This window comes from Oenanthe melanoleuca, chromosome Z, assembly GCF_029582105.1.
Source record: "Oenanthe melanoleuca isolate GR-GAL-2019-014 chromosome Z, OMel1.0, whole genome shotgun sequence".
NCBI classification, from domain to species: Eukaryota; Metazoa; Chordata; class Aves; order Passeriformes; family Muscicapidae; genus Oenanthe; species Oenanthe melanoleuca.
Genome location: NC_079362.1, coordinates 12,881,989 through 12,909,700, shown reverse-complemented (window position 1 = coordinate 12,909,700; position 27,712 = coordinate 12,881,989). Strand labels below are relative to the sequence as shown.

The window sequence follows — 27,712 nt, the reverse complement described above, 5'->3', positions numbered from 1 at the left end:
AACAGTAAACTCTGAACAATGCTTCGGAATCTTTGATGTACAACTGAAAGTATAACGAGTTAATTGAGTACATATCACCATTCATCCTCTGTTCTAAATTGCAACAACTGCATGTGCCTAGATACAAACTTCGGTGACTTCTTATGCTTTGACTCTTCTTATTCTTTTTCTTATGTGTGTGGCTATCAACAGACATCTCATTACAAGAAAAATCCCCTTAGGTTATTCATGAAATTTAAAAATACTAGTGAAACTAGCTGAAAATATTGCATTTAATATCTTTGAACACTATGAAAGTTTAGGATATTTTATTAGATTAAAATTATATTTTTCTCTACTGGAATTTTCACAGATAGGCAACATTAAAAGCATTTCTTCTCACAAATGGCAGAAAAGGTAGATTATTTTTTACTTTACAAACAAGATCACAGACTACCAAGCAAAAAGCACTGAAAAATGGAAGGCATACTGTCATATTACGTATCATTTGAAAATGTACATGACACTGGTGTCATCTCCCACATCATAATCCTATAAGTCAACAACACTTCTTAAACTTTCATAATTTTGTGGGCTTACATCAATGGCATTTCTAAGTCCTGCATATATATTCTAGGCAAAAAAAAAAAAGGAGGTCTACTGCAAAGGGTCTTTGGGAGTATAAAATGATGTTTTAATTTCAGGTGATGACTTCTCTCACTGCAGTTTCTCTAAGTGCGCAAGTGGGTTTTTTGAGTAGAAGGTTTGACTAACAAGTCATTAATAAAAATTTCCAAAGACATTCTCAACTAACATTCAGTGAAGGTTACTAATCTATTTTTTTTAGTAACTACATACTCATATATTACACTTAAGAGTGAAAATGAACAGCAGCAACTTGCAATATCTCCAAGCAATAATGAAGAGTATGCTGTCAATGAATGTGCTCTCTTTAGAGGTATGCAACTTTAATTCTTCAGGATTTTAGCAGGCAAAGATTCATATGGGTTTTAAGGGTCCATCTGAACTCTCATGAAAATCAATTCTGTCAACTTCAGCTGTTCACATTTGCATATATGCTCCATTCAAACACGGAATTCCTTCTCCTCTACCAATATTGTGTTAAGCCACATTGTATCTTCATGTCATGGCAGAAACCATACCTCCTGCTTCAGACAGTACTGATTAAAATTTTTGCTAAGTATTTCGCAAACCTTGTCAGAGATGCACAGAAGAGAGGCTACATGGCACTGGGAAGCTGCACCTACCTGGTAATTTCTCTGTTCAAAACCAAGAACAGTCTGTGGATCATCTACCATGACATCACAGAAGGATATAGAGGCCACAGGCAGAGCTTGCACTACTGTTGTAATGCATATTCCTCCCTTAATTTTTTGTTCTTATTCTTTCTCTTCCACTCCAACATTTTCATTACCACTTAGCCCATGTGGTACTTCACATTCTTGTTTAAATCCTTGTTGGGAGTTGGTTTTTTCCCTTTTCTCTCTGTGCAATTTTCCCCACTGTCATGTTAAGAAACCTGTTGACTAGACCTTAGCAGGGATGGCTAGTGACAAGGCTAGCAGAAGGGGGAAAAACCACGAGATCCAAAAAAAACGCCAGAAGAGGAGAGGCACTAGCTCGCCCCATTTTTGCCCATGAAGTCGGAGGAGGAGAACCTCCGCCACTGCCATCCCAGCACCGGCACAGCAGCTCTTGCCCAACTCCAACCTCACTGCTGCCTTCCTGCTTCAGCCTGCTGCCTCCGGGCACCCTGCTGAGCACCACGACTGACACGGTGAGCAGAGAGGTCTCTCTTCTATCCCTTCATCCACCTGGGCCACCGCCACCATCGTCCCAGCCCTCTGCAGCTATGCGGGATCTGCCCTGCCCCCACCACCGGCAACTGCAGAGCAGGGAAGGGTGACTGCGGCCGAAAAGGACTGGAACTGAGTTACTGTTCTGTTTGTTGTTAATTTCATAGCTGTTACTGTTTTTGTTTGTCTTGTTAGATATATGAGTAAAGAACTGTTATTCCTATCCCCATATCTTTGCCTAAGAGCCCCTTAATTCAAAAATGATAGTAATTTGGAGGGAGAGGGGTTTACACTCTCCATTCCAAAGAGAGGCTCTTGCCTTTCTTAGGAAATATCTCTTTCAAACCAGGACAATCCTGCCGCATGTATCACGGATGAATTCCATGGGAATGACAACCCACAGGTTTTTTGCTCTTGATGACCTCAGAGGCTGTAACCCAAAAACTCTACACTGGATGTGATTTACAAAGTAAAAGCAAGAATATAGGGATTTCAGGTTTAAAGAACAAAGTGCAATATAAAGTGAAATATAAACATAAATAAAATAATCTCCAAAAATCACTGATCATCAATACGCCAATGTACATTAATAACATTCAAATTTCCCAAATCCCAGCTCATAACATACGGTGATGAGCAGTGAGGTGGACTTAACACTGGCTGAATGTCTAGTTGGAGGATGACAACTATTGAGATAGCCCAGGTAAAATCCAGACCTGCTCAATATCTTCATTAAAGATCTGGATGATGGGGCAGGTGTACCCTCAGCAACTGCAGATCATACCAAACTGGGAGAAGGGAGAGATGCATCATGTGCTGCCATCCAGAGGGACCTGGAGAGAGGTGCTGGCAGAAACATTACGAAGAATAAAGGGAAGTGCCAAGTCCTGCATGCAGGGAGGTACAACCCCAGGTACCAACAGGTTGGGAAGCAGCTTGTCAGCAAAGGACCTGGGGCTACTCAGGCTGAGCCACGTGTCCTTGCTGCAAAGAAGGCAGATGGTGCTCTGTGCTGCATCAGCCAAAGCAGGGCCAGCAGGTCAGTACAGGGCATCCTTTCCTTTTGCACAGCACTGGTGAGGCCACAGCTGGAGTTGTGTACCCAGTGCTGGGCTCCCCAGTGTGAGAAAGACATGGAGCATGTCTAGCAAAGGGCCACGAAGATTATGAAGGGACTGGAGCATCTCTCCTGTGAGGAAAGACTGAGAGAGCTGGCACTGTTCAGCCTGAAGAAAAGATGGATCTGTAGGGAGGGTGCAAAGAAGAGGGACCCAGTCTCTCCTCAGTGCTCAGTGACAGGACCAGAGGTGATGGGCAGACACTGAAACACAGGAAGCTTCCACTGAACATCAGGAAACTTTTTCCCTGTGTGGATGACTAAGCACTGGCAGAGGTTGCCCTGGGGTATTTCTACTCCAAGTTACATCTGAAGGTGGACCAGGAAACAGGCTGTAGGTGGCCTTCCTTGAGCAGGGAGGACATGGGACAGATGACTTCTAGAGGTTTGTTTCAACTTTCAACCATTATGTGATTCTGTGAAACACTGGATGACAAGAATAAGCATATTGCTATGCTTGAAATAAGTGTTTAATCTTAGCAAAAAAAAAAAAAAAACAACAAAAAGAAACCAAACAAAAAACCAAGCCAAAGACACAGAGACACAAAAGACATTGTCTCCATGAGTCACATTTTTTCCAAACACAAATACTTTGACTGATCAGCCAGTGAATATAATCTGCTCACAATCTACTCAAGTAAGACGACAGTTTAAGTGTGTTCACACCTATTTGTTTCAACTTCATTAAACAAAAGACTGAATTATACATGGAAACCCCAAGTTTCTCCTGAAATGTAAAATTATTAATTTGCTTTGTAATTAATTTAAGTCATTTTCTCCACAGTTTTTGAAGAAAAAAAAGGTGTTCACCTTTCAAATATTTATAGAGGTAAATCAAGTTTATGATGTCAAGTTAATGCACAAACTAAATTACAAATATGCCCACTGATCTTTGCAAACGGCACTAACAGAAAAAGTATTTTCTACAGGTAAATATTTTGATGCTGTAGCTAATGCAAATAAGACATTTTACAGAGCAATTTTACAGAGCAAATTTCAAAAATGCATACCTCTAAATGCACTAACATCTCCATAGTGTACCTGAAGAACAAAGTATCTGCTACCCGTTTCTCCTCCAACTCTGAATCCAACACCTAAGAAAAGGAAAATGTATTGTTTTCAGAAACAATAAAATGTAAGATGACTCACCATCACTGAAAATATAAAAAAGTAAAAATCACTTTACTGGCTAAGAGTGAAGGGATAGAAAATTTCAGACACCACTGAAGAAAATTTTGTCCTGGAGCCCAAAAAAACTACCAGCACATAATCTCAAACAAACTAAGAAGCTAGGACTAGAACTTAATTATGAATGAATAGGTATCTCTTTTAAGCAGAGAACTCTCTCAAAGAACATTAATACAGATTTTATAAGAATCCAAAATAAAAATGAAGTCTTGTCATCCATGTAGGATTTGGTGGAACTTTCATTTCTCTTACAACCTCTGCATGATACAAACTATGCAACACTAACTTACTAAGAAGACATTGAGGATGAGAAGAAAAAAAGTAGTATAATTTTTTTTATTAAAATTAATATTATATGTAGAAAAAATCTTGAGGAAATTATGCAGCTATGTTACTTAACGATAGAAGCAAGCACAGGCACAAAACACAATATAAAAGCTTGAAATAATTTGAAAAAATGAAATTGCAAGTTATCACCATTACCAAAAGGAATTTCTCTAAACCCATTCTACAATGAACATTTTTCAAAAGAAGCAGAGAAAGCAATTCCTTCGTATTTGGTCAGAGAATCCCACAGTAATAGACAAAGTCAACTTATAAAAGGCAGCCTCTCTGTGCACAAATGAGGCACCTTTATGAATACTCCCTACAAACTTTGTATTTTTGCCCAGCTTACCAACAAGAAAAGTATTACTAGCTGGAGTTCAACAGCAAAACTTCCACAGAATCCTCTAAGTACAAAACTTCTATAGAATTCTCTTTGCAACATTTTTTTTTTAACTTGACATTCTTATAATCACATCAAGTAACATCCATGTTGATAAGTGTGTAAATAGTATATTTAAAAAAACCTTTTCATGATACTGTCCCTGGCTATGAAAATGCGCAGTAAAAGATGAAAGTAAAAATATTTAAAATTAAAGATATTTTCAGATCAAGGATATACTGATGGTAGATATTTCTAAGACCCTTAGTGGTTATTACAAAGAAGCACTTCACCCTGTTTTCCATACATACCACTCCAAGTAGCTTTACATGTTTTGATTTAATTCAGCAGAGCTGTCTATCATACAAGAAAATTGGTATACAAGCATGTTGCTCAACTGCACCAAAGCAGTAAAAATGAAAAATATATTAAATTGTCAATGTATAATTTAAACAGAAAAAAAATAATTGTTTTGATTGAACTTGTTTGTGTCTTCCCAAACAAAAATATCTGAAAGTCTGTGTGCTACTGAAAGATACATAAATGGTAACCTTCTAGTAACATATAGTAGGAAATGCAAGATTAATGATATATAAAAAGAAACAGTACATTATGATAGTTGTCTCTCCCTCTTTTATACTCCCTTCTACAGAAACCCAAAATAGCAGAGCAAAGAAAATGACAAAACCCCACAATATGTAGCATAATACATTTCATAGTTAATGAGGTTGATGTTTAAACAGTTTCTATAAATTAGACACAATAAAAATATTATAGGTTGTTCCCAGGTATGCCAGGTTCTTACTTCCATGTCCTCCTTTTTCCCCTGCCCTTGCACACAAGAACTCTATATTAACAGGCCAATACCTTTGGGCAGCCTGGTGGGTGGAGCATTTCTTGCCCAAGCATACAAAATGTTAGATTTATCTTTGCATGTTCCTTCATCACAGTCCCTAAAAATATGAGGAAAGAAAAGTGAATATTATTTTTAAAATTCTGAAATCAGAAAACAGCAGGTGAATTACATGCAAAACCACTAATTTTAAGATCTATGAAGATGTTTTTTTGAATGTGTGCTGATTAAACACAGTTCTTTTAATATGGATTGCTTTCATGGCTATTGGTATATGTTCCACCTTCTTTTATTTCCCTCTTTTTGCCTTAAGGCAGTTAGTTCTGATGGGCCCTCTAGCCTGTTAATCAGTGATGGAAAAAATGAAGGAATGTTCTAGGGTAATGAACTGTATGAAAATTTCTAGCATTATTAACTCAAGTGATACAAAATTACAATGGCTGCCACATTTACCAAGAGGAACAGGACTCATACACAAAGCAGAAAAAAACCCCACAAAACATAAAATTGGTTATTAAAATTTAATTTAAAAATCATTGTCAAAAAAGTGACAGGAAGTTGTATAAGAACCCACAGACTGGAGGCATTCATGCTCTTTCCTGTACTTAATGTGAACTCATTGCTTTAAGTTAATTTTTATTCTATTTCACAATTTCTTGTTTTTTCAAAATACAAAAATTACACACATACACACACACACAAAAGAAACAATCACCAAAAAAATCCCAAACAAACCAAAAAATGCAAAACAAAAAACCCAAGAGGAAAAAAAAAGGAAAAAAGAAGAGTTTGCCAAGTTAACAGGCCACAATCAGGTCACAAATATTTACAGTAAAAGAGAGCTTGAGTTGTCCCTAGCCTCTGCAGCTAGCACTTTGAAGGTGATACTGAGGGTGAAGAATGAAATACTCCCCAAGACTGGCAAATTCTAGATGCATTAAATCTGCAAGGACTGTTAAACCTGAGGCAGAAACACTACCAAATCTGTAAAAGGCCACAATCAGACCAAGAGTGCAATGTACAACACCCGGACCACACCTAAGGAGGCACTGACTGCTCTATGTGGGTGGTGGCTGCATGATGATATACATGGATAATCAAACTAGGGACCCTAAGGTGCTTTCCAAACACCTATCTAGAATACACTTTTCCCTCTTGATCCTGAATTAGAAAAAAGGCTTATTTACAGGGTGTATTTGTACCAAAGCATGCATGGCCCTGAACATGGAGTGTAGAAGTCATTCCATAGGTACAGCATACACAGGTATGACTTTTAGAAAGCCTCACCCTAAAACTATCAGACTTCATCAACAGACTCAAGCCAGATGCAATGAAGGTTGGCACTCATGCCAATGTTTCATTCTAAACCAAAATAGTACAGCCCCTGCTCTGTTTGTAAAACGACACCTGGAAAACATTTGTATATGTAAGGCATGGTTTCAGCCTGAAATTGTGAGGAAAACGGACTGACACACAGTGTGAGGAAGAGTATAAACACACAAAAGACCAGGACATCTAGTAGATGCAGCTCAATCATGTTTCTGTTGAGAATGGCTGAGCCATATGTGCAAATGACGATGATGTTCTCCAGGTATCTCTCAGAGTTAATAACTAGCTTTTCTGGCATGTGTATCAAACCAACTCAGCAGGATATTATGCATTTCTTTGATCCCAGTGAGCTTGCGGTGGTTCGACATGGAAGGGTGGGGGGGCGGAGCTGCCTGGGGGAACAGGAAGGCTGTCCCCCCTCTGGGAGCTTCCCCTGTAGGATGCGGGGACCAGTCGGAGGGCTGATTTGATGGTTGACATCCCAGGTGGCCAATGAGATACTTGTTTCGTTTTCATAAATCACATTGGTGGCGGGTGGGCCGCTCTCTTTCGGCTTCCGGCCTCTCCAGAGGTAAGGTGGCTCTGGCCAGGGCCCCGGCCGCATGGCCTGGCCCTGGCCCTGGCCCTGGCCTCAGGCTCGGCCCCGGCAGGGCTCCGGCACGGCCCTGGCGGCCCCCAGATCGGCTCGGCTCTGCTCGGCTTGGCTCCCCTCTCCACGTGGCATGGCCAAGCAGGGGGATCAGGGAGCCACCAAAGGCTCTCCCCTCCCACTCCACCCTGTTCTGAGAGAAGAGGCTTCCACGTGGCTTCTACACATTCTGGATGCAATTTTAACTATTTTAATGCCTGGATAAGATTCTCGATCTCCTGAGCTCCCCTGAATCAGAAGAAATAAAGCATGGAGTCTACAGAAGTCAGCAGAATGAAGATCAAGTTCCTGATGGGAAAAGATTGAAAAGATGCAACTGATGAGTAGCTGAAAACTTTTTTTGTGAGGCTATAAGGGGACTGTGACTACACTAAAATTCCTTTTAACTATGAAATATACTTGGGGAGGTTTAAGTGCTTCAAAAGAAGACCTTTTTGCTTTGAGGAAATGGGGCTCTCTGTTCTGAGACTGGAAATATCAATAGAGACATTTAATAAAAAATGAGATTAAGAGAATTTTGTCTTTCAGCTGCTAGCCTTTAAAAGTGGTACCCCAAGTGTGTAACATAACACACAGCACAGCACTGGAAGGACTGTGGAGATGGGAGGAGAGTCATAATCTGCAATATTTTCCTGGGCGGATGTAGATTGTGAAGGTGAAGACACCCCCTAAGTCTAAATCAAAAAAGGGACATTTCTCTCTAGAGTGAACTGAAATGATTATTTAAGTAGATAACTGACTGAAGTGTTTTCTGTATGTTGTTGTTAAGAAATGTGGAATGAAGGAACGGGGAGGAGGGAATAATCTAGAAATTTTATTCTGAATTCTTTTTGTGTTATTAATAAATTTCTTTCTTCTTCTTCTCCTGAATCCTATCTCTAAAGGAAACTAAATGTATTAAAATTGGCAAACCCAAGTCACACCGTGGCAGAGCTTTACTGCAGCCCAGCTACTGTATTTAATTCTGACTGAAAGCCCTGGAATAACCGTAAGAGTATCAGGGAAAAGGGAACACACCACTTCTTCTATAATAGTTAACCTCACAAAATGTATTTCTAGACCTTCAAAACAAACAGTTTGGTCATCTTCCCCTTCAAACACACCCACACCTCAAAGGACAATCAAAACTTACTTCAAGATAAGTGAAACGTTTTGATGGATGCAGTGTCAGCTGAAAATTATGCAGCTTCCCACTGCTACTATACAAAAAACCTAAGAGACTTCAGGGATCTAACCTGAGCTAGCTCAAGTATTGAGCTGCACAATTTGGAAATTTGTAGAAGAGATTGTTTAGGAGGAATGCCAGAAGGAACTACAGGCACAGTCACAGCTTTACCACCCCACTTTGGGCCCAACAGTCTTCCATTTATACCACAGTATTTCTAAGAACACATTAATTAGGAAAAAGCCCTGTGCAGGCTGCTTCAAATTTTCTTCTGAGAGGCTACTAGAATGGAGGGAGAAGACTACAGGGGACAAAGATGAAATGCAGACACTGATTTTTCATTTTGTTTGAAAAATGGTCAACCCTCTCACCATCAATGATAAGATTGAAACATTAAGTTCTCAGAAAAAAAACCAAAAAAACTAGAAGAGATTGCAAAGAAGAGGTAATGAGATAAACAGATTGAAAAGCAAGGAACTATTAAAAAGTATAAATTCAATAAACAAAAAATCACTGAAATTCATAGCTGCTTTACATACAAAAAATGAGAGTCAAAACCAAATGAGTGACATAGAATACCTTAAAAATGGACTATAAATGCATATTATACAGTATTGTTTTAAAAACTGATTTTGACTCAAAATTTGGGATTGACTGGGGTAGGGGAGAGTTTACTGACAGCTTCTTGGATCTTTGTGTTTTTTTGAAAATTCTCCTGAACTTCCCAAAGGCATTCTCCCCAGTCTTGAGTAAGCTCAAGAGCTGTTTTTATTAATAGCACTGGGGTTTTGACTGATTACCTAGACTGAAAGCAAAACATTTCATTGTGCCAGAAAGACCAGTATTTGGCTATCCCTTTAGAACACCTGCATTGGTTATGGTAACAAATAACTTATTTTATGTCTTTCTCTATTACACTGCACTCCTCAACACTAACCAAGACTTTAAAAGAGGGCACTTGAGGTGATTAACTAAGACAAATCATCATTTTTAGCCCCTGAATGTTGCAGAACATTCTGGGGCAGTAGCAATGATAAGAAACTACACCTAAAAATAAAATTATTTCTACTGTCCCCACTCTCCCTCATGCAGTGAAATAAAAGTCCTTCACAGAAGTAGTCAGGACATCTTTTGCAACCTCTACTGAACTACTGATGTCAAAGGTGTCCAAACCCATTCTTTCCTGCCAACAGAAACAACTTATCTGATAGAGGAAGTACCAGAGGGTCATCTATGACCTGAACTTATACATTTATTTGCAGTAGATAACTATTTAAAGTTGCCCTGCCTGATCTCAAAATAAAGGCTTATGTTTACGAATCAGCTCATTCACGAGAGTTTATTTCAGCATTAGGTTTGACACAGCACAAGACCTGTCTTGCCAGGAGATTCACAAGTTCTGAATAATTCAATATATTCTTTTAAAGCATACAAGTACATTCCTGATTATCTACAGAGAATCTGAACTTATCAATCAGTTCAGGCATGTTACCTCAATTTCAAAACAGTTTGTCAGCTCAGGCAAAACTTGTCATTGTGGCTAAACTGTAGATTAATTATGATCAAGGAATAGAAACAGCTATGCCATTTTTTTTAATGCACTGAGCAACACCTGGGAAACTACTTTTTTTTTTTTTCCTGTGGAAAGGCCTGTGTATTTTAAGAAGGGAGAACAACCTTTAGAATTTGTTCAGATAAAGATTCTACCACATTGCAGTGAATGTTGAAACCAGCGCAGGTTCCACATAACTTTACAACCTTTTAGAAGGCCAGGGACCTTTGCAAGAATAGTGTCAAATCACTACAAAAGGCATCAGGCTAGATGGGCATCACGGATTTTTGACATAGCACTGCAAAAGGGCAGCTAATGCCAACAGAGATATCTAGATGTTTCCCATTCCTCCCCACTCAAAACTGGCCTGAATGAAACTTCACACCTCAGGAAAACGAATTTTGACCTTGCATTCTGAACGTTCCTAAAAACCTATTTTTCCATAAATACAATTGATCTACATCATGATGGTAAAAAAAAAAACAAACTTGACATGAAAAACCATATGTAACTAATGTTGCCAGAACTTTTAAAAGGAAACTAGAAGAAAAAAAATCTATGTGACATACCTAACTGAATAAAAGCTGGCTCTGTAAAAATGTTGAGCATGTGAAAAGTAAGGGAAGGATCCCTCCTAAACAAGTCTTACAGCAGTCTGCTCTAACAACTGTTCTTTCCTTACTAGATGGAAGAGCAAGTCCTCATTTGCTAGCCTTAAGGTAACAAAAGGAACACCAAATAACCAAACAAAATAAACAACAATGAAGGCCAATAACACATAGTCATCAGAATTACTTTAACAAAATTAGGCTAGAAGTTTTTAACATCCTTTCGTCTATCTTATGTACAAAACACATGATCATCTTTCTAGCCTTGCAAATAACTGCAGGCAGAGCAAGATAAAAAGCTGCAAGCTGCTGCAAAAACAAGGATGTGAAATGATGAGACAATGAATGAAGAGCTTCAATTTTGAGAAAGCAAAGCAAATCTCAGAAATTCCACATAAAAAATAGCAAGACATAATCAAAGCCTGTGTATAAAAATTTGAAATAGCAGATTTAAACACAACACTAATTTATTTGGTCTGGGTAAGATGGAGTTAATTTTCCCCACAGCAACCTTCACAGTGCTGGGGTTCACATGAGTAGCTAGAAAGGTGTTGACAACACAGCAGTGTTTGGGAAATATCTTAGTAGAGGCCACAGCCAGGCCAGCCAACCCAAATTGACCAAAGAAATGTTTCACACCATATTATATCCACCTAACAATAAAAGGTAAAAGAAAGGAGGAGAAGGGGGAAAGGGGACACACATACACATGCACATGTTTGTTATTTATGACATTTATCTTCCAGAGCAAACCATTACTTATGCTGAAGTCTTGCTTCCTGGGAAGTGGCTTGCTGATGAAAAGTAGAGAAAACATACTTTGTTTTCCTCCACTTGTGCACGTTTGCTTTTGCCTTACTAAAATGCCTTTATTTTGACTCACAAGGTTTTTTTCCATCCTGAGGAGTGGAGGAATAGAGCAACTTGTTGGGAATCAGGTGTCCAGCCAAGATCAATCCACCAGAATATGTATCTTGTTGTTTGACAGGTTGGTGTTAAGTACAGCAAACAAGAACAAAAGCAGCTATAGCTGCCACACTGCACAGCCTGTCATTGGTGAGAGCCTCTCTTCTGCTGGGAGAGTGAAGGTACAGCCAGGGAGCTAAAACTACCTGAACTCGACTCAAAACAGGGATTTCAGCCTGATTCAGTTTCTAAGAACTTAGTTTTTTGGCTTTGGATCCATCTCTTCTACAACCTCAGAACATGAGTTAGATGTTACTCAGGCATTGTCTCATAACTTCATCTCAACACAAGCTCCTGATCAATCTGTAAAAACGTAATTTTCTCATGTACACATTATTCCAAGACTCTACTAAAACTACTTCCAGAAATATGAGAACAGCACAAGCTCCAAGTACAATCTACTCAGTTTTAAATAGAATGCTCACCTGTTTTTAAAAGGCCGGAATGGAAAAGTTTTATGTTGGGGTATTGTTCACATTAAAGTATTCAAGTATATTTTGTCACATGAGATACAATAAAAAACACAGAAAAGCTGTGCACTGGGAAAAGAAATTCATAGAAATTCTGTGCTTTCAGTTTTACTTTGATCTGAACTTCCTAAGCATCTGCTTTTCTGGCACAACTGTGCAAGATTACAACATTTTCAATATTAGAACTATAGGTCATTAGATAAACAGGAGATAAGACTTTTGAGGAAAATCTCTTGTGTATGTTTAAAATACTAATCAAATGATTTCCCCAAAAGAGGCATTCAAAATGTTTTGGGGTATTTTTCCTGAAAATATATTATACTATTCTGTTAGTTCTAAATTCGAGGTCTAGCTACCTTTTTGGTAAATACTGATTTGGTAAATTATGATTACATAACTCTATCAGAACACCTATATTAAAATTGCTTTACAGTTCAGAATAGTTCATATGACCTTTGCAGCATCAGCAAATATACCTCATTTTCTCTCTCATGAAAACCTACCGAAAATTTGAAAAATTACTGGACAGACAATTTCCATCCACCTTCATATTCTCCTCACTTTGCCTTCACACATCTATTTTACTGGCATTGGGTGCTTCCCTCTGCTCTTACTGCTTAGGCATTTTGAAGGGCAAGTCAACTACCCACTTGATAATCTTCAGTTTATCTTTCACTCAGTTTCATTCTGAACACCTGGTACACGGTTTCATATAGAGAAAAGTAGCCAACTAAAGGCTGAAGATTAGATTTCTTGGTATTCAATGATACTCTTTTTACTGTAGCTTCTGCCTCCTCCTTGAAGACAGTCTATTAGTCATGAAGAATACGGAGTTAGTTAAAAAAAAAAAAAAAAAAAGTGTGGAAAGATTAGATTGTTATACATTTCTTCTTCATTTCAAACTTTCCTACTTTTTCAAGAGATTCTGACACTGGAAGAGGTTTAAGCAATTACCACTGAAAAAGAGTTGGTTAATAACAAAAGCAAGATGCAGCTCTTACCAGTAATTTTCAGTAGAGGAAGGTTCATTACATCCAAAGAGTAACATGTGATGGACTGTGTCCATGCTGGCATGAGGCTTAAAGTCAACTGAAAAAAAACAGGATAAAACAAGTAAGCTATCCATAATCTCACCGTAAATTACATAACCAAGACCATCCTGTGCCATTATTCCCTGTACTACTACAAATAAGGCAAGTACATCCCCAGCCATTTATTTGACTTCTGCCTTCCACTTACACACATTCCTTGAATTTTCGTTCAATAGCCTTCCTTCTAAGCTAAAACGCAGCACCTCATTTATTTATTAAGAAAAAGAAACTCCAAGTTTCCAATCAAGACCACGGTATCTGCCACAAAAGTTAAATATGATACTTAGTTATATATCAGTGAATCCCAAACCACAAAGTTTTACTGTCACCAGCCTAAATGCAGTCTACCTTTGAAATATTCACTTCTGATTTAGTAACACTCTTCTACTTCTTTTGTATTTCATAAAAAATAAAAACAAGTAGTAAATTCCAAAGAAGGGCAACTTAATCTTATGTGTTAAGTGATATCTTTTTCCAGTATTCTACCTGGCTTACATTTTTCCTGCTTCTTTCTTGGGACAACAGTTCCAAGAAGAGGCTATGGTTGAGTCTCAGTAATACATCAAATCCTTTGGAATGAAAAACAAGATTTGTTCTAAGTCAGCACAATCTCATTGCCCAAATACTTCTCTTTATTAGAAGCTTAGACATGAATGTTCACCTCTCAAATGTCTGTTCTTTAAACTATACCACAGATAAAATACTGGTTTGGTTTCTCAACTACTTGTCATCCTGTTTAGCAAAGTAAAAATTTTACCAACATCATGGGAGTAATATTAACCATGAATGTACAATGACGGCATTTCTAAAACCTAACTACATTATTACTACTGAAAAAATATTCCAGTTGCAGCAAATGTAATTTTTAACCTTGTGCTACAGCAGAAATTCTGACAACTTACTCCTGCCCTCCTGCCCTGTGTACATGTACACAGACTGAGGAGTCTGCAAGTAACTTCTTTTAGCTGTTAACATAGGGAGATGGTGATGCTGCAAACCAGTGAAACACTTTTCTCCTCCTGAGGTTTATGAAAATCTGTACTCTGAAGTCAGTATTTTAACACAGTTGTGGCAGGGTTCCTAAAATGAATGGTAATGTGGGTTAATGTTCCCAGTTTCATAGGGGGAAAAAATAACAAATAGCTTCTAACCCAATTTCTGGAGCTAAGATCTGCTCTGGTAAATAAGGAAAGTTTTAAAACCAACCAAAAGTTAAGGCATGCAAGTCAAATTTTAGCTTGAAGATAGGTGGCAGACTGTAAGGAAAAGAGCATGCCACAGCTGAGGGCTTGGTCTGGGAAACAAGAGATGTACCTGTATGACCTGAGAATATACTTCGAGTGAATATATGAATTCAGAACTACATAAGTTGCCAGCATGAAGGAAGCCTAAAGACCACCCAGTATCTTTCTTTTTCTACAAGCAAATTCTACTCATTACATAGATAAAAACATAATCTGTGTTATGGAGACAATTTCTGTTTTGATGTTTTTTTCAGTAAGGATTAGAAGCAAAATTATGGTTTCTTGCACAGCAGAGGTAAAATGTCATTCTGTGGAATTCCCATCTCAGTTTTCAGATGTTCAGGGTGTTTTAAGCTGCTGTTATCCATATTTTACTGTCAAAATGAATACCTGTGAAAATCTGCTGAAAGTACCACTTACTAATACAACCTTCTGTTGATGTTGGCTCAGCAGCAGAAAAAGAGAACCTCAGCCTAAGAGTGTGGGAAAACCCTTGTAGTCATGGTAAGCAAAAGGCTCGCTCCCAAGATCCCCCTGTTCAGTTATGTAATTCTTACTAGAAAGTTCTCTGTTCTCTTTGTTAGTATTGGTTACTTTTTGCTGCAGAAATTAGAATATTCTTAATCACTCTCTCCCATTGGATCTCTCTCTCATACCCCTCCCTGCACCCAAGTGTATAAATATCCCTGCTCTACACTGGATCCTGCATTTTCTCAGTTCATTCTTAGTACACTGCATGCCTTCCTGTTTGTTGTTTTCACAACACTAGAGATCTTTTTCCAAACAATAGGATCAAAGCCGTCCCCCTCCATAACAGTCGCTTGAGTCATTTCCCAGGGAAACTACCGGTCATACTGTCTGGGCTTGGACAGAGGGGGTTTCAGCCTTCAATAAAGGTGAAATTGAAGGTTAGGCCTGCTAGCTGCTAAAGCCACCACCAGTTGGGCTGCTTAATACTGTCTCTCTGTTTCTTTATATTTCTCTACCATTCTCCCATTGCAAGCATATATTCTAATGAGTGTTTCAGGAAGTCTTTTATTTGCTCGACATAGTGCCTATTACAGTGATATCCTAAAGCACGGACAGGACCTTTAAAAGCTATTATAAAACTTATTACAAATACCTTACTAAATGCTATTCTTACTAAGGAAAAAATAATGCATCAGAGCTAACAAAGCAAAATCAGATTTCTGACATACATTATTTTAGCTGATATACCTCATTATTGCTTAAAGAAGCATTGAAAAACGTCAAGTCAGTCTATGAGCTTAAGACAGCTTGGTACAGATGTTAAAGTATGGTTCCTGAACAACTATTTTCTTAGCAGCATACCCAGAGAGAAAGTTAAAAGAAACAAAAACAATATCCAATAAAAAATCCTTTTCCAAAGAGAAGACTAAAAGAAAAAAACAAAAAATCCAACTGAAAAATCCTGTGTTGCAAAAGCCATATAGATTAATGTGGGATTCTAGCCAAATGCAGTACCTGTCAGAGAACGAGAAAGTGGCCAGGGTTTGAAGGCACCTTAAAGATCATCTTGTTTCAACCTCTATACCATGGCAGGCACACCTTCCACTATGCCAGGTTTCTAAGAGATGGAATGTGGCCGTATTGGGGGTTGGGTTTTTTGTTCCAGTTTAAAGAATTTTTCCCATTATCATGCTAACGGAGCCTGGGTTATACCCAGGATCTTTTGACAACTCCAGACAAAGGGGTCTGTGGATGGCTGGCTACTGGGGGGGGACAACTCATGCTTCCAGCGAGCTTGGAGGAGGAGGAACCCAGTCTGCATCACACGCAGCTGGAACAGAGGGAAGCCAGATGCTCTGCAATCAACCACCCCTGCATCTTCCCTGCTCCAGCCTCCTACCTCTGAGGACACAGCTAATCACCTGGACGCAAACGGTGAGCGAGCAGCCCACTCCCAGCCTGCTCCCACCTGGGACACCTGAGGCTTCCATGCCCCAAAACTCTGCTCCCGCCTGCTGTACGGGCTCTGCCCTGTCTTCACCACCTGGACTGAGCACAGAGAGAGTGTGCTTGCAGCTAAAGAAAGGACTGGAACTGAGTTATCTGTTCTGTTTTGTTGGTAATTTTAATAACTGCTCTTGTTTCTGCTTGTAGGGTTAGATACATATTAGTAAAAGAGCTGTTACTCCTACTCCCTTACCTCTGCCTTAAAGTCCTTGATTCAAATAATTATAATACTTGGAGGGAGTGGAATTAAATTCTCTGTTTCAGAGAGGAGCTTCTGCCTTTATTGGCAGACACCTGTCCTTCAAAGCAGGACAGATTTTGGTGCCCAACATGAGGCCTGAGGCCATTGAGAGGGAGTTAAGACAGGAGTAACAGCCCTCTTAAGTGGCAACATGTTGTCCAGTTTAATCTGGCTTGGGCTCCATGTGATCACAGACATCTCTCTCCCATTTGTAAGTCCTTATTTGAATATGGGCCCCCTCACCAAACTTACTGAAGCTATTATCTGTTCCGTTTGGTGGGTTGATTATGGGAGAAATTAATGTTTTTAATTTTTTCTGGAAAGTGGCCACATGGATCCAGAGCTGTGGATCCACTCTTACTGTGTGTTTCTGGGGTTATTTTAATAATGGTACTTTAATAATGGTACTTACTGTGAGGTAATGAATGCAAGGGAAATCTTCTCCCAACCCATCACCCAGTTTTTTGAGGCTACCCCACCAGTTTTCAAGTATTTCAGATCTGCTTTAATTGCTAGTGTTATTTATTGTACAGTGGCTGGTGTTCCTGATAGGCCTGTTCTACTTAGCATTCAGAGACAAGGGAATATTGGCTTGGACAATAACCCTGATACCTACCCCAGGAAATAAAGGTGCTGCGCCAGAGCTTGACCTTACTCCAGAGACTAGAGATGCTGCTCTAGAGCCTGACCCTGCCCCAGGGACTAGGGATGCTGCCCCAGAGCCTGATGCTGCCCCACAAACCACCACAGAAATGAATCACCCAGAGTGAGGGTGGGGACTCTAGTGAAGGAGATAGGCCAGATATTGAAGGAGCACTTTTTCTCCAGCTGCTGACAAACCCACCCCCTGCCCTAAGGAGGGTGAGTCTGATGGTGCTGCAGTGGAACCCATAGATATTATACCTGTCCAGGTTCCAGCTGAATCACAGGGACAGCCACAGCCAGCAGCAATTGCTCCTGTGGAAACTAGAAAATCTAAGATTAAAATGATTAATGCTGATAACCACCAAGAGACAGTGGGTTCTGTTGCCAACAGACTCAGAAATTTTGAGAGTATGATGAATGGCCCAATGCAGGCCAATGTCTCTGCCGTGGCCAGGGACCTCCAAGAGGTCCAAAACAGGATGGAGGAGATGAGGGAGGAGATAAGAAAGATCAGTGCAGCACCAGTGCGAGTCACAGGCCCCAAATCTAGAACCCAATGTTCCCCAGCTAGGGAGAGAGAGTACACCCCACGAGCTGACCTGTGGTTTTTCCTGCGAGACCATGGAGAAGACATGGGAAAATGGGATGGGAAACCCACTTCTGTCCTGGCAGCACGGGTGCATCAGCTCAGGGAGGGAAATGCTAACTGAGGGAACCGCGCTGAAATGAAGGTAGCCTCAACCTCCCATGGTAAAGGTGCAGGGTATTACAGATGGGAGGATGATCTGTCAGATCCCCTGGAAGGAACCTCCACTATGTATGCCCAGGAAAGGAACAATAACCAGGGCTAGAGCGGCCCTGCCTCTAGCCAGGGAGAGGCATGGGATGACAGAGAGTATTGGATAGTGTGGGTGTGATGGCCTGGCACATCAAAGCCACAGGAACATAGAGTGCTAGTTGATACTGGTTCACAGTGCACCCTGATACCATCAGAACATGTGGGGAAGGTACCTGTTTCTATTGTTGGGGTGATGGGGGGATCACAGCAATACACTTTGCTGGAAGCTGAGATTAGCCTGACAGGGAAGGGGTGGCAGAAACATCCTATTGTAACTGGCCCAGGGGCACCACGCATTCTAGGCACAGACTTCCTCAGGAATGGCTACTACAAAGACCCAAAGGCGTTCAGGTGGGCTTTTGGAATAGCTCCTGTAGTGGCAGAAAGCATTAAGCAGTTGAACACCTTGCCTGGACTATCAGAAAACCCATCTGCAGTGGGACTCCTGAAAGTACCAGAGCAACAGGTACCAATTGCCACTATGACAGTGCACCGCCAGCAGTACTGGACAAATCGAGATGCTGTAACCCCCACCCACAAGATGATCCATGAGCTGGAGATCCAAGGGGTGGTCAGCAAAGCCCACTCACCCTTCAACAGCCCCATCTGGCCTGTGCGCAAGTCTGATGGAGAACGGAGATTGACTGTGGACTCCCATGCCTTGAATGAAGTGACTCCACTGCTGAGCGCTGCCGTGCCGGACATGCTGGAGCTGCAGTATGAGCTGGAGTCCAAGGCAGCAAGGTGGTATGCCACCATTGACATACCTATGAAAGTCTGTCACGTAGATGCCCAAGTTCCCAAGAATTGGGCCAATGAAGAACACCGGCACAACCAGCAAGTAGATCAGGCTGCACAAATAGAGGTGTCAAAGATAGATTGGCAACACGAGGGAGAATTGTTCCTGGCTCCATGGCCCCACAATGCTTCAGGTCATCAGGGCAGAGATGCCACCTATAAGTGGGTACAACACCGAGGGGTGGATCTAACCATGGACAATATTTCTCAGGTTATCCACGACTGTGAGATGTGCGCTGCCATCAAGCAAGCCATGCGGGTGAAGCCCCTCTGGTATGGGGGGCAGTGGTCCAAATATAAGTACAGAGAGGCCTGGCAGATTGACTGCATCACAGTGCCTCAGACCCGCCAAGGCAAGCACTGCGTGCTGACCATGGTGACCACTGGATGGCTGGAGACCTACCCTCTTCCTCATGCCACTGCTCGGAACACCATCCTGACTCTTGAGAAAGAAGGAGTCCTCTGGAGGCATGGTACCTCTGAGAGAATTGAGTCAGACAACAGGACTCATTTCAAAAACAGCCTTATAAGCACCTGGGCTAGAGAATACTAGCATTGAGTGGGTGTACCATATTCCCTACCATGCACCAGCGGCTGGGAAAGTCAAACAGTGCAATGGCCTGCTTAAAACCACCTTAAAGGCACTTGGTGGGGGGACTTTCAAAAACTGGGAGATCAATCTACCAAAGGCCACATGGTTAGTGAATACCCGAGATTTCACTAACTGAGCAGGCCCTGCCCAATCTGAGCCCTTGGGAACACCAGATGGAGATAAGGTTCCAGTGGTACACCTGAAACGCATGTTAAGGAAAACTGTTTGAGTGAACTTTGCCTCCAGCAAAGACAATCCTGTTCGTGGGGTGGTTTTCGCTCAAGGACCAGGTTGCACTTGGTGGGTGATGCAAAAGGATGGAGAGACCCGATGCATACCCCAAGGAGACCTTGTTCTAGGGTGAACTATCTATGATACTGTGCCTGTAACTGCATGTATGTATATGATTTAAAAGTTTTAATTTGATGTAGCATGTTCGTATGGGAAAAATTCAGGGTGGATAATGCTGGGGTTGGGTTTTTTGTCCTAGTTTAAAGAATTTTTCCCATTACCATGCGAACAGAGCCTGCTGGGTTACACCCAGGATCTTTTGATCAAGTCTAGACAAAGGGGTCTGTGGATGGCTGGCTACTAGGGGAAGCCTCTCGTGTTTCCAGTGAGCTCGGAGGAGGGGGATCCAGTCTGCATCACACGCAGCTGGAACAGAGGGAAGCCAGACGCTTTGCGATCAACCGCCCCTGCATCTCCCCGCTCCAGCCTCCCACCTCTGAGGACACAGCTAATCACCTGGACGCAAACAGTGAGTGAGGAGCCTGCTCCCTCCTGAGACATAACACAGCCGCTGTACCTTCCACCCCCCACTTCCCCAACTCCACTCCCGCCTGCTCTCCGCAGCTGTACGGGCTCTGCCCTGTCTTCACCACCTGGACTGAGCGCAGAAAGAGTGTGCCTGCATTTAAAGAAAGGACTGGAACTGAGTTATCTGTTCTGTTTTGTTGGTAATTTTAATAACTGCTCTTGTTTCTGCTTGTAGGGTTAGATATATATTAGTAAAAGAACTATTACTCCTACCCCCTTATCTCTGCCTTAGAGTCCTTGATTCAAACAATTATAATACTGGGAGGGAGTGGAATTAAATTCTCTATTTCAAAGAGGAGCTTCTGCCTTTATTGGCAGACACCTGTCTTTCAATCCAGGACAGGCCTTGAACATTTCCAGGGATGGGGCAACCACGGCTTCTCTGGGCAACCTTTGCCAGGGCCTCTCCACCCTCACAGTAAAGAATTTTCTTTTAACAGCTAATCTGAACCTACTGTCTTTCCTTTTCCCCTTCTCTTATCACTCCATGCTCTTTTAAAACATCTCTCTCCAGCTTTCTTATGGGATCAAGGCCACAATTAGGTCAACCAGAAGTCTGGACAACCTCAATTGTCTCAGCCTTTCCCCATGGCAGAGATGCTCCATCTTTCAGATCCTCTGTGTCGCTGCTCTGGACTTGTCGTAACATTCCAGCACTTCCTGTGCTAGGAATTGTCATTATCAAAGGTTTAAGAAGTATCAAACAGCAGTCCTATTTTCCTAATTGAAAACCTCCACATTTTACAGTAATACTTATTCAAGATTATTCAAGAGTTGATTTTTTAATGCATGGAGAAGTGATACAAATGATTACTAAAATAAAAGCAGCAGTTTTTGTACACGTACTAAGTTGAAATCTGACCTAATTTCTTGATCAAGTACTACTTAGAACTACAAACTCAAAGAGAAACAGGAATGAACACAACATGACATCAGTTTAACCTTAACAGTGTATACTTAAGCTATGTATTTAGAAAACTAGCTTCTAGGAAGTTCATCTTTAGAAACAACAATTCAATTAAATAAAGTTGATAGATTATTTTTTTTAATATTACTGTCCTCTCTATCACAGAATTAACTTTAAAGACATGTATCAAGAATTCAAACAGAAATTTCAGCCTTTAGAATCTGACCATCCACTAAAGAACATAATACAGAAAACAGTATCAACAAAAATACATAGACACATGGCTGAAAGAGATCCACAAGGCAAAACCTGCTCTAATTCTCTCTCCAGCTGGCAACATTTCACTAGGTGTGATTGAATCCTTCCTCTGGTAATGTCTGAGAACTGACTCTGAGTAAGTCTGTGAATTCTAGTACAGCATCCCTCCAGTTTTGAAGTACAAAGTTATATCCACTGTGTCCCTGTGCCAGCATGAATGTTTAGTGTAACATTCTTTAGGGAAACAGCAAATTTGAAGTCTGAGTTCAACGTCCTTAAATACGAAAAAAATTAATAAAAATACTGAAAAAATGTTAAAAAAATTTTCTACATATTAACAAATGTAGTACTACCCACATACAACACTCAAAAAGAAGCTCTCTCTTCCAAGGCTCTTATATTTCATCAACATGCAACAAAAGTATCCTGCTGCAGGTTCCACAATAGAGCCTCCTCTTCCACAATGTCTTGGAGGAAGGAAGAAACAGGGGTAAGAATAAGAAAGCAAAGTTAAAAAAAATTAATGAATTAGCAAGCATTAGTGAAACTGTAAAGATACTTGGTCATAAAAATGTCCTTTTGAACCATAAAAGGAAACAAAGCACAAGACATTTACTTAGCAAATAAATTGAAGGCAGAACATGTAGCTGTACCATCAAATTGTCTCAGGAATCCAGTTTATTGTTTCAATTATGTGGATTCACACATCCTCATGTTGAAGTTCTTCAGAACACACAGTTTTCTCAATATATCACTAAACAGCAACCCAGTGACAGTTCGTATGCTAGTTTTCCATTGGTTTTGTCACAAAGCAATATTTTTCATGGAAAGTTAATTACACCACTTATTGGCAAGGCAATGAAGGCAGATTCCACTTAAACCATAAAAATGTAGACTCTATCCCTTCAAAAAGAATGAACATTGTCTGCGTGTCAATCTTCTGTGCTTATTTAAGCAACACAAAATACATGTATGCAAGTTAATAGCTTCACAACACTTAACAGTATTCAAAGTAGTAAAGGAAACTCATCAGCGAGCAGCTAATTTCTTAGGTGATGATGTCTATTGTAAAAACATCTTTCATGAAAAGATTTAATTTTCTATTTAGATATTTTATAAGGTAGGTCATTCTACATTCTTTCTACTCTCTGCAGCTGGATATGATTGAGTCTACTCTTTCTAATGATCAGGTAACTTCCATTCATTATGAAGACTCCAATCTGAGCCTTTTTTCATGAGGAACTTTCCAGTGATTTTACTGAAGCAAAATAGAAATTATCACGAGCTTCAAACTGACCATGCGCCTATTCATTTTGTGTGGAAGTGACAAAAGACGAAAAAAGCCCAATAATCTTCTTCTCCTTTTAAAGCATAGAAAAATGTGAGTTTGTAAGGAATGCTATCATGGGAACACTTAATGTTCACACAAGCTGGTTTTCTTACAGACTGGTCATCAAGTTCCTCTTGCTCTTTAAAGCTCTAAACAACAACTAGAATGGTTTCTCTGTCCAGAGACCTTACTCTGCTTTGTAATGACAGGTACTCAGGAACAGTGATCACTGGAGAGGTGACCAAATACTGTAAAAGTCAGATGAAGAACATACACATTTTTAAATCTACAGAAAAAAATAAAATGGATAGCATCACATGACTGGTAATAAAACTTTGCATAACTTTTAAGCAAATTCTTTCAGTAGATCCTTTTAAGCATACACACACCATTAAAAGAAGTTTATGTTCCTTTAACACAAACAACAGAACTAGATGTGGAGAAACCTAATAAAGAATAAACTATGGAATTTTTCAACTCAGTGAAACAATAAATAAAAGCTGTTTAAGGAGGAAGCTAGTAGTATTGCCTTTCTAGGAATTGCCTTTCTAACAAAAGCAGAAGAGTCTATTGCACACACAGCACAGTAAGCATAGCTTATTTGAGAATGAACACTCACTCCTCTCCTCTTATGCTAATTTTGCTTTCTAGAGTCATACTCACAACCAAAATGTGAGGTCAGATTCTCACCTCTTTACAAAACAGATATATAGAGAAAGCACTGAAAAAATTTAATAATTTCTCTTGGTTACTGTAAAACAACATGAAAATCAAAACACAATATTCTATCTTCTGAAGGACTTCCACAAGAAAATCCACATGGAATCTCATAAAACACTACATCAAAAACTACATGGGATTCCCACCATACTTTTATTAAGTGCAGGTATCCTAAAATGCAACAAAAGCATAAAGGAAGGAAGATATTGTTTCCTTTTATACAGTCTATAGCATGTTCTGAAAGCAAAACTATCTTCAGCTCAACCAATGAGCCTTCTCTCTAGCTGAACAACTGTATGTTCATGGCAAGGCACAATACAATTTTAACTACAGAAAAGATTTTCTGAACAGATGGTGTTCTTCTGCTGATCTATATGATGACAGCCTTTTTAATGCATCACAGTATTTTCTTCTGCTTTTCTGCCACTTTATTTATGCCATGCCATTTAAAAAAAAAAAAAACAAAATAGGGAGAGGGTTAGGTTTCTCCTCCAGGTAAAATGTTTCAGCAGCAAACACTGACTGTAAGTGCAAAGGATTTACAGCCTGTACCAGGAGGTAAATAAACAGTCTGCTCAGGAGTGAAGAATTAAGTATTCGGCCAGAGACAGAAAGCCAATACTTTACAAATGGATTGTTTGGCACTGACTGCCAGAGGCATCTGCGTGCAGCTCCTTAACTGCTATTACTCATGAATCTCCTCAGATACAGTTTTATCTTATCAGTTTTACTCTAAATAGCTCCCTCTAGTTTGTTTCTGCATTAGACATGACAAATGCATTTTGGAAACTCTGATGTTCAAAGATTAAGTCAATATGAGTCAAAGGGAAAAAAAGAAAATTTTGAGGCTCTTCAAAATTGCTAACTTAAGTTCTTTCAGTTAGCCAATACTCACCTACATAGGCTTCATCATCCACCGGCAGCGATACTGACATGCAGAGGTAGGTATCAGACTGTTAAAAGAAAAAAGAACAGAAATTACCTTTAAATTGGGAAAATTTAGAATTTAAAAATAGAAATAAAACATCAAAATTCCCTACACTTTCTGAAGATGAATGTGGGAATACTGAACAAACTAATATATACAATAGGACCATCTAGAAGAAAACATTACATAATTTACTTGGGCAAATATGATGTATGTTACCTGGTTTACTACTATAAAAAATAAATTCATTGTCACAATGAATGTACGTAATATGTAACAGAGATCAGGCTATAAGGTTATCAAAGTGGCTATTAGGTTGATAGGTACACTATTAACTATTTTAAACCTGTTTTTCCTTAAATGTTTTCTTTCAAACATCTAAGGCTGTTTAGGAAAGGAAATGTATCACCTACTGGAATTTCACTACACCCATGAACTCAAAATCTGACAGGCACTCCCTTTTATAAGAACATCTAAACAGATGAAGTTAAAAATCCAGCTGTGAATAACCTCAAACTTAATTTAAATGAAGACTCTGTGGACAAGTGTGAACAAGTAAATGCAACTGAGAAGGAAGGTACAATGGTGATAACAATATGTGATTACACAGAGCAGTGATTTGCACAGATAATAAACCATTTTTTGTGTTTTTGCTAGAAATGGGATGTATGAATGTTAATTGATACAATTGATGCGAATGCCATTGTGTACTGCAGTTATATGCATTTACACAGTTAATGTATTAAAGCCTTCTAGAAATAGGAAAGGAAGTAGTCTGTGTTTTCTATTTAACCTGTGTTCAGAAGAGTTTCTCTTTAAAGCATAACCTAATTTAGGACCTTATATTCTAACTTTGAAAGTCAACAGCAGCAATGCTTCACACTGCAGTAGAAATTAAATGGTTTCCAAGGAATGTTCATGTGTAGTACCTCTGCCAAAAGAATACACAACTCATATATAGGTAGAGCGCTTTCAAGTCATGTAAGGGGTTGGTTGACATTCATGCACCCATAGAACAACTGCAGTTCTGAACTGTAAGATATATCCTGGCCTTCCCACCCCTTCAAAATGCCCAATAACTCATTTAAAAAATGCAGGGTTTTTGGTAGCCTTTCCCCCAGCCTTGACAAGACAACACAAAGAGAAGGGTTTTTTAACAGGAATCTGAACTGACTGATCTCTTCATATCTGTTTCCTAGCTGTTCAACTGATGGCTCCTCAGGTAAAATCAATAACATATAATTACAAGCATGCATCTGGATGAACTGAGAGTACTTTCCACTCTTTCAGATGGAGAAGTTTAATATTTTGCTGCAAAGAAGATCTAGTAGAAACCGTATTTCTGTTTTGCACTTGCTGAAATAACATCTCTTACTTTAAATTACATATTCCAGAGGGGTTTTTCCCCATAATTTGAAAACTTCATTTTCCCTTCACTCTTTTAAAAAGTGCTATCTGCAACAAGTCCTCAACTACTGCCGTATAACATACTGCTCTTTTCAAGCATCTGCAGCCCTCTAAAAGAGATGCAGACCTCTTAATGATGTATACAATTCCCTGCAATAGCTTACTGCAAAAAGGAAAAAAAAAACATTCTTTATCTTGCTTAATGAAATTAGATGTGAAAATGACAGTGGAATCTCAACATTTTTATGTGAATCTGAAAAATGCTAATGCTAAATTCAAAAATCTTAACTGTCTTCACTTTTACTCATTTGGATCAATAGAATACAATACACTTCATACCTTGAAGAGTATAAAACCTTAACTTGTTTGTAGTAGCTTTCATGGAGCATTTTGAGAGTTAAAAATAGTGGGTCAGAAGTACTATCCCTTTTAAAGTGCTTTTTCATTGTTTTCTCTCAGCTTGCAGAAGTAGCAGCAACATACAGATTAATGTAATTAGATTCACTGATGATTCATTTTCCAAGATATGGTGTAAACTGCAACTCCATGTCTTACTAGCATAGCTAGAAATATTTCACATTATAAAACTTCAATAATTCAGTTTATGAAAGCAACATTTTATAAATAAAATTGATTCAATGAAAAGATTTTTCTCTCATTTGAGGCTACCTTTTTTTTGCCTACTTTTCTCTGAAAAGTACATAGTATCTATAAAAGTCACCCTGGTTTTCTTTTCATTTTATTTGAGTGATTGATATTGTAGGGAAGGCTTGGTTTTCCTAGCTTATTGAAAGAAGAGGAAGTGGCTAAAATTGCAATTGTCTCACCTGCTTAGGTGTCACTGCAGGCATGCGGATGTCAAGTGCAAAATCTGACAGACCCAAGGAAATCACTGGCTGGTCGCTTCCAAGGCATTCAGTGGAATGAGATCTGCTGGTATCTTTATAGCTTAAGAAGAACGAAGAAAGATTTATTTTTTTACTATTGATTTTTGTTATGTCTTTCTTAAAAGAAGTGTCCTTACAGAACTAGTAATGAATTAGACAATGCTGAGTATTTTCAGGAGTGATGTGAAAATATCACTCCATCACGAGCTGAGGAAAACATCTTAGTTGTGTTCAGTTACTTCAGTAAGTACTTAGTAGTACTTACTGAAGCAGTTCCTCATCTGTGAAATCAGATGACTAGCTTAAAAAAATGTTAGCTGAAAATGTAACCTATTATCTCATCCTGGTAATTGTCTGAGGCACATGGATGTACAGATAGAGAATCAGTTCATTACATTTTGTAAAGTACTATTAATAATTCTCAACAGTTTTTGGGGGGGTGTTTGAGACTATGGCTTGTAATTCTATACAGATTCAATTGAAATTACATACAAAGGGGCAACTTTTAATTCAAACACTATTTGAATTTTGGCATTTATAGCAACTTCTATGCTACTACAAGTAACAAAGTAAAACAATAAACTTGGTAACATCAAATATCAAATTCTGTATTGAATGCAACATATAAACG

At 39.3% G+C, this 27,712-nt stretch overlaps 1 protein-coding gene across 30 annotated transcripts in view; it reads right to left on the bottom strand.

Annotated features, from left to right (window-relative positions):
- PAM (peptidylglycine alpha-amidating monooxygenase) overlaps positions 1-27,712 on the bottom strand; it is a 144,292-nt gene that overhangs the window by 53,317 nt on the left and 63,263 nt on the right. For all 30 annotated transcript variants that reach the window (XM_056513558.1, XM_056513555.1, XM_056513557.1 and 27 more), the window contains 5 exons: positions 27,022-27,142; positions 24,755-24,812; positions 13,401-13,488; positions 5,675-5,760; positions 3,924-4,007 (listed from right to left, as the gene is read on the bottom strand). In XM_056513558.1, the coding sequence (XP_056369533.1) occupies positions 3,924-4,007; positions 5,675-5,760; positions 13,401-13,488; positions 24,755-24,812; positions 27,022-27,142 (437 nt within the window). The remainder of the gene's footprint in view (positions 1-3,923; positions 4,008-5,674; positions 5,761-13,400; positions 13,489-24,754; positions 24,813-27,021; positions 27,143-27,712) is intronic.